Raw genomic sequence first — 6,118 nt, 5'->3', positions numbered from 1 at the left:
ATTATTATTATTATTATTATTATTATTTTGATTGACCCTTTCACCCTAGACTTCTGCACCTCTTGTGACACAATGTTGTTTGCCTTTTGGCTGAGCACTTAGATGTTATTATAGTAGTTATTTAGTACTGATAAGGGGATATAATTAATCCATTTAATTTTTAATGAGTACTGGGGCAGGAGTTGCACTAGAGGCTTCTTGACATTCGTGTTGAGGACTTCTCTTCATTTTTTATAATGAGGAATCTGCAAATCAGAACTTTATCTACAGATGGAAATTCTTAATGGGCACTAAAGTTATATTTGTGTGAAAAGGAACAAAAAAAAAGTGAGTTTTTACCTAGCTTTGCAGCAGGGGGATTTCAGTATGGACTTCAAAGCAACTTTTGTTTGGGCTTGTGGGAAAGCTCTAGACTAGTTTGGCAAATTTGCATTTGCACAATTAAGTGAACACATTAAGGGCAGGGCACTATTTGCAGTTTCTTTATTGCAGAGAACACTGTTTAATGTGTGACAGGAACCTTCAGCAGAGCCAGTATTACTGTCAGGTTCTCCTACAGACCTTTTATTATTTTTTTATCTTTTTTTAAACTATCTCTGCAGTGTTCTTCAATAGTTTTTTCTTACAGCTCCTTTAAACCCCATTACCTGCAATTACGTCTGGGGACAGTGACCTAGCACAAAACCAGGTCGTTCTGCTGTTCAAGTGCTCGCTTGCTTTGTTAGGGAACTTCCTTCTCCTTAAGTAAAAGGCTATTTGTGATTCTTGCCAGTTTCAGCCTCATCTAGAGCTGGATTTACCACATAATTGAAGTATTTTCTCTTTGAACACTCCTGCCATCATACATTAATGCCCCAGTATATGTTTTCCTTGCTTTAACCACCATTGAAGCTCTGACATAGTTTAAACGTTTCTGGTTGAACCTGTGTTCTCGGATGTGATGTTCTTTGGTAGAAGTACAGTCCATCCTGCATCCCCTCCCCTGCTGTGTACCAGAGAAGACACAGATGTGACCGTTTCCCCTCTCCGCATCCTGGCTGAGTCACAGCATTCATTTGAGAAGCATATCCGAAGCATCCTGCAGCGCAGTTCTGCCAATCCCTTGCTGCTGAAGTAAGTAAATATGTTTTCCTGGGGGACAGGAAGACTCTCAGGAATACTGTGTGTTCATCAGCTCCTGCTGGAACAGCTCGTTACGTTGGACCTGGAAATAATGGGGGGGGAGTGGGGTCCTGCAGCGCACTTGTGCCTCTGCCTGTATGGTATCGAATCAAGGAACAATGGAGGGTGTGAGGGGGATGACGGTGCTCCAGTCCCCTGCTCAAAGCAGGGCTGACCACAGCTGGTGAGGTTGCTCATCACTTGTCCCATTGGATATGGGGTATCTTCAGAGACCTTGGGATTTCCTCACATGAGAAAAAATGGTTTATAGCAAAGGGATGTGATTGTGAGTCCCTCAGTGCCACAGCTGAGCCCCGCAGAGCCTTTGCCATAATAATTTAAAGTAATTCAAAGGAACATGTTGAGAGTAGGTTTGCAAAAACCCATCTCTCATATTCTTAAGGTCTGCTGATAAAGATGCTGCTCCTCCTCCTGAAGAATGCCTTCAGCTTCTTAGCAGAGCCACACAAGTGTTCCGAGAGGAATACATACTGAAACAGGACCTGGCAAAGGAGGAAATTCAGCAAAGGTAGGAAGAAAAAGAACCTCGTCACTAACTACTGTGCAGTGTGTGTGTGAAACAGTGTCCCTACCTACCAAGCACTAAACCTCCTCTGCTGGACTAACCCTTGTCAGTGAGTCAGATTATTCTGTGACTCCTGCTTACGGGAGACTGATGGAAGATCAGAAATGGAAATGGAGTTACCAGGGAAAGCAGAGGTAACACTCGAGCTCTATAGTGGCTCCCAGGGGAAAAGAAAGTGAAAAAAAGGGAACTTCTGCTGGTGTCAGTCTGCCTGTGGGTGGCAGAATATCCTTTGACCTCAGCAATAATCCTGACAAAGCTGCTAAAAAGAAAATTGCATTAAATAAGTCTCTGCTTCTTTGAATTACAATTGTTTGTTCTCACCCCTGCCTGTTTTTTTGTGTCTTTAGTGCTTCGTGTTCCCAGGAACATTAATCATTTCTGTCCTATTTTCCTCATGCACCTGGATTGCTGTTGCAATTTTATGTCTATTCATTTTAAGAGTGAAGCTGCTGTGGGGACAGAAGAAGAAACAACTGGAAGATCTCACTTACTGTCGAGAGGAAAGGTGAGTGTAACGGCTGCTTTTATCAAGTCCAACATCAGGAATGATGCATCTTTGTGCAAAAAAAGCACAAAAAAGTTGTGTGAAACAAGGGAGAAGCAACTGCATTTCCAGCTGCAATGAAGCATGTAGGTTCACTCCCTGCTCCAGCTCGCTTTTTTGGGCTCCTTGTCCTGTTTCCAGACTGTCCTGTGTGTAAATCTAAATTAATTAACCATTTCTCACTTGCATCTAGGAAAAGTTTGCGGGAAATGGCTGAGCGCTTGGCTGACAAGTATGAGGAAGCCAAAGAGAAGCAAGAAGACATTATGAACAGGTGAGTGCAAACAACGCTCGGTGTCATCACAGATCACTTGCTGTTGTGTTGAAGTTTGCAAGCGTGGTAGAAGGGATGGGCAGAAAGTGCCACCCCGGTTTGTTAAGAAGACCAGAAGATGCTGTTTAATGGGGCTCAGTGGTGATTTTCAGTACTGTTCAGGTCCGAACTGAGGCAGCTGCTGTTCAGAAACACTGGGTGGCAGAGGGAAGTCAAGTCTTGAGCCCCTGAGACTTAAGAGTCCTACAAGATGCTTTTCAAAAACGTGCAAGACTGTTGGTGTCTGAGCAGAACTGGTCTCATAGGTAGGTTAATTCAGCAACATTTCTTGCTTTGCACATGAAGGATGAAGAAAGTACTTCGGAGTTTCCACTCTCAGCTTCCTGTTCTATCAGACAGTGAGAAAGATATGAAGAAAGAATTGCAGGCGATACAGGACCAGCTGCAGCACCTGAGCAACGCTATCAGACAGGTGAGAGAACGAATCGTCTGGCTGGCGGGTTACTGACACCACCTCACACCTCAGGACAGCGCTGATAGAACATGGTTCTTGCGCCAGAGCAACCTGGTACTGTTGTTAAATAGCAGCAACATCAGAAATTAACTTCTGCCCCTTGTTGCACAGACAGACCCTCTGCAACCCAGTATCAACCCTAAGGAAGTGTTCATGCCTTCCGCAGTCCGAGCACTAACGGTCTCGGCTCCTTGTGGGGGGGGGAGAGTTAAACCCAGAGAGCATCACTTCACCGCAGTGTGACACACCAGTCTGGAACCAGAAGCAGCTTTCACTGTGGCAGGCAGTGCCAACACTGACTCGGGTCTTTTCTGTGCCTGACTTTTAGGTGAAAATGAAAAAGGAATACCAGCAGAAAAAGATGGAAAAGGGCACCAGCCCCCGAAAACCCAGCATCAACCTCAGTGCCTACCAGAGCAAATGCATCCAAACCGTCCTGAAAGAAGAGTAAGTTAAAGCTCAGATCCTCCCGTAGCCTTCCAGCCCTGGCACTCACACGAGCAATTCCAGTTCCTAGGGTGTCACTTAACCTCTGTGCAGCCTGAGGGGTGACTGATGCACCAGCTGGAGTTGGTGAGATGGTCTGAAGCACAAAACGTGCCAGCTCCTGGTAGGAGCACTCGCCATCTCACACTATTAAAGCGGATTTAGTCTGAGTGCTTTTGCCCAAGGATCTCTTGGCAGTGTGAATCCAGCCTGTAATTAATAAAGTGACTTGCAGCCGTGCTCCCCTTCTCCTCTCGTGCCATATAAAGTATTTTCCATCCTGATTAGTTTTGAGCAAAAGTGACTTTGCAGCCTTTTGATTTTTGAATTTCTTTTTCTTCCAGGGGAGAACACATAAGGGAAATGGTAAAACAGATCAACGACATCAGAAGCCACGTGAACTTCTAACGTGTCCACGACAAGGAACCCACACCGAAGGGCTGGACGAGTTCTCCTTCTCCCTGGTATCTCCCCTTGTATATTTAACAGTTGTATGTTGAACAATCCACCTTTTACTTCTTACTTTGTAAAGATGGACTGTGAAATAAAATGCTTTTGATAAGACTCCTTATACACTGCGGGTTTTTTTGCTTTTCTCCTGGGAGGGAGACTGTGCAGCAGCTATTTTACCCCTGCAGTATGTTCCAGCAGAATACTTACAGCTGGCTCAGCAGTGGGGGGAGGTTTTGCTCCCTGGGGTTACTGTGGGCTCCTGCCCTCGGTCCGTGGCGCGACTGCTGCGGGGGAGGCCTGTGGCAGAAGGGAGAGTAGAAAGACCAGAGAAGCCCACACACTTCAGCAGCTTTTTTTAATTGGGAACACTTTTCTTCATAAAGGACACACCTTCAATACAGTTAACAAATGGTTACACTTGAATCCTGGAGACAGCAGAACTCTACACCCACAATTGCACAGGACACCAATGGCTTGGTTCACTGGAATGCAGTATTAACTTCCAAACACTCAGTTTGCCTTTATCAAAAGATGGCTCTGGCCTCCACCTTGACCTTCAAAGGCCAATTAAGTTACCTGCTGTAGACAAACCTTAATGGACAAGAAAAAGTGTTGTCCCTTCCCCACACCCCTTAGAAAAGGTGACACGGTCAAGCTCAGTTTTGAGACGTAGTACTGCACTGCTACAGAAGTGGCACGGTAAGAGGTCCCCCAGTAAAGCTGTAAGGGAAGGAGAGCTGTTAGTACCTGTTAGGTAACTCGGTTACTGGACATGCTGCAAGAACACTTGGTTTTTGTACAGATTAAGACTATACAGGTATAGGAATGCATACAGAGCTCGACCTCGTCCCTGATACAGTCCACGTGAACAGAATCCAGAATCCCCTCACCCTGTGTAGTGTTGCTGACCTGACGGGTTAGTAGTGCCTGTAAAGAATCTCTATGTAATAAATGAGGAGAACCCATCACCCTACTCCAACCAAGCTCCAGAACACCAAGGGGTGGAAGGAAGAGCATTTGTTCTGTGACCTTTTATGAGTGATACCACCATAATCCATCCAGTGATGATCTACATCAAGAGCTTTTACTGCACTTCATTCCAGTCTTCTAAATTTACACAGTTTTGTTTTTAAAGGCCCCTTTAAGTTTCTGAAGCTCAGCAGAAGCTCGAGTTCCTGTTTCTGAAGCTGTGCTTTCCTTCCCTGGGCGGGGAGAGCCCCTCTGGGCGTGCAGGAGAGCTGTTCCTAGTGAGCACATCTCCCACCACTTCTGGGAATTTGTAACTTAGCCATTTGCACTGGTTGGTGAAAAAGGTCACTCGTTTCAACTCTGAAACGGCCACAGCCAGTACTGAAACAGGAGTAAAGGTGTTGGGGTGTGTGATGGAATAAGGTGGTAAAAGAAAAACAAGGCTACAGTAATTGTGTGCTCATCCTCTCCAAACCAAAATGAAATTCCTTCACTGTGCCTGATTTAAAAGCAAGGGCAGGCAGCAGCCAGCGCCAGGCCCTTCAGGTGAGCTCTCACCTCAGGCCCCTTCACACCCTACCACGTCTGCCTCCAGCCTCCTCTAACTAACCCCACATCTGCTGAGAAAAGTACACAAGCGTGCATACGAACACACACACGCAAGCACACACATGCAGCACACACACACGAACACACATGCACACACACACGCAGAACTCGCACACACGCAGAACACGCAGAACTCACACACACACACACGCAGAACTCACACACACACACACGCAGAACTCACACACACACACACGCAGAACTCACATGCCCGTGTCTATGAACGATCACAAACCGATTGCCCATTCGCTGCTCTGCCTGCAGCCACCCGCTGCCATCGGACACCGCAGCTCTGGAAAGCCAGGTCAACTATTCGTAAACAGACAAAGGAAAAGCCACAGCAGCCCTGGACTACCTGAGGCAATCCAAACCGGTCAGCTACAGCAGCGGCTGTGGAGAGCAGGCCAAGGCCGGGGTGCTGAGCAGGCGCACTGACACAGGGACCAGCACGGGACGCTGAAAGGCCGTGAGCAGCTGCTTTCCTTGCTCTCACACTAGGACAGGCCAGAAACTCAACCA

The 6,118-nt window shown here is 46.5% G+C and overlaps 1 protein-coding gene across 1 annotated transcript; it reads left to right on the top strand.

Annotated features, from left to right (window-relative positions):
* Nucleotides 1-954: 954 nt before the first annotated feature.
* On the top strand, nucleotides 955-4,143 carry LOC104518808 (nuclear pore complex protein Nup88; the record flags this gene model as incomplete). The annotated part of the gene is made up of 7 exons (XM_010173838.1): nucleotides 955-1,113; nucleotides 1,565-1,690; nucleotides 2,190-2,255; nucleotides 2,488-2,568; nucleotides 2,914-3,040; nucleotides 3,411-3,529; nucleotides 3,913-4,143. Coding segments are annotated over 7 exons (742 nt in total), but the record flags the coding sequence as incomplete, so codon positions are not given.
* Nucleotides 4,144-6,118: the final 1,975 nt, after the last annotated feature.

The sequence above is a fragment of the Antrostomus carolinensis genome, unplaced genomic scaffold (genome assembly GCF_000700745.2).
Source record: "Antrostomus carolinensis isolate BGI_N321 unplaced genomic scaffold, ASM70074v2 scaffold55338, whole genome shotgun sequence".
Classification (NCBI taxonomy): domain Eukaryota; kingdom Metazoa; phylum Chordata; class Aves; order Caprimulgiformes; family Caprimulgidae; genus Antrostomus; species Antrostomus carolinensis.
Note: the sequence above shows the minus strand (reverse complement) of the source record. Positions and strands in the feature narration are given on the sequence as shown.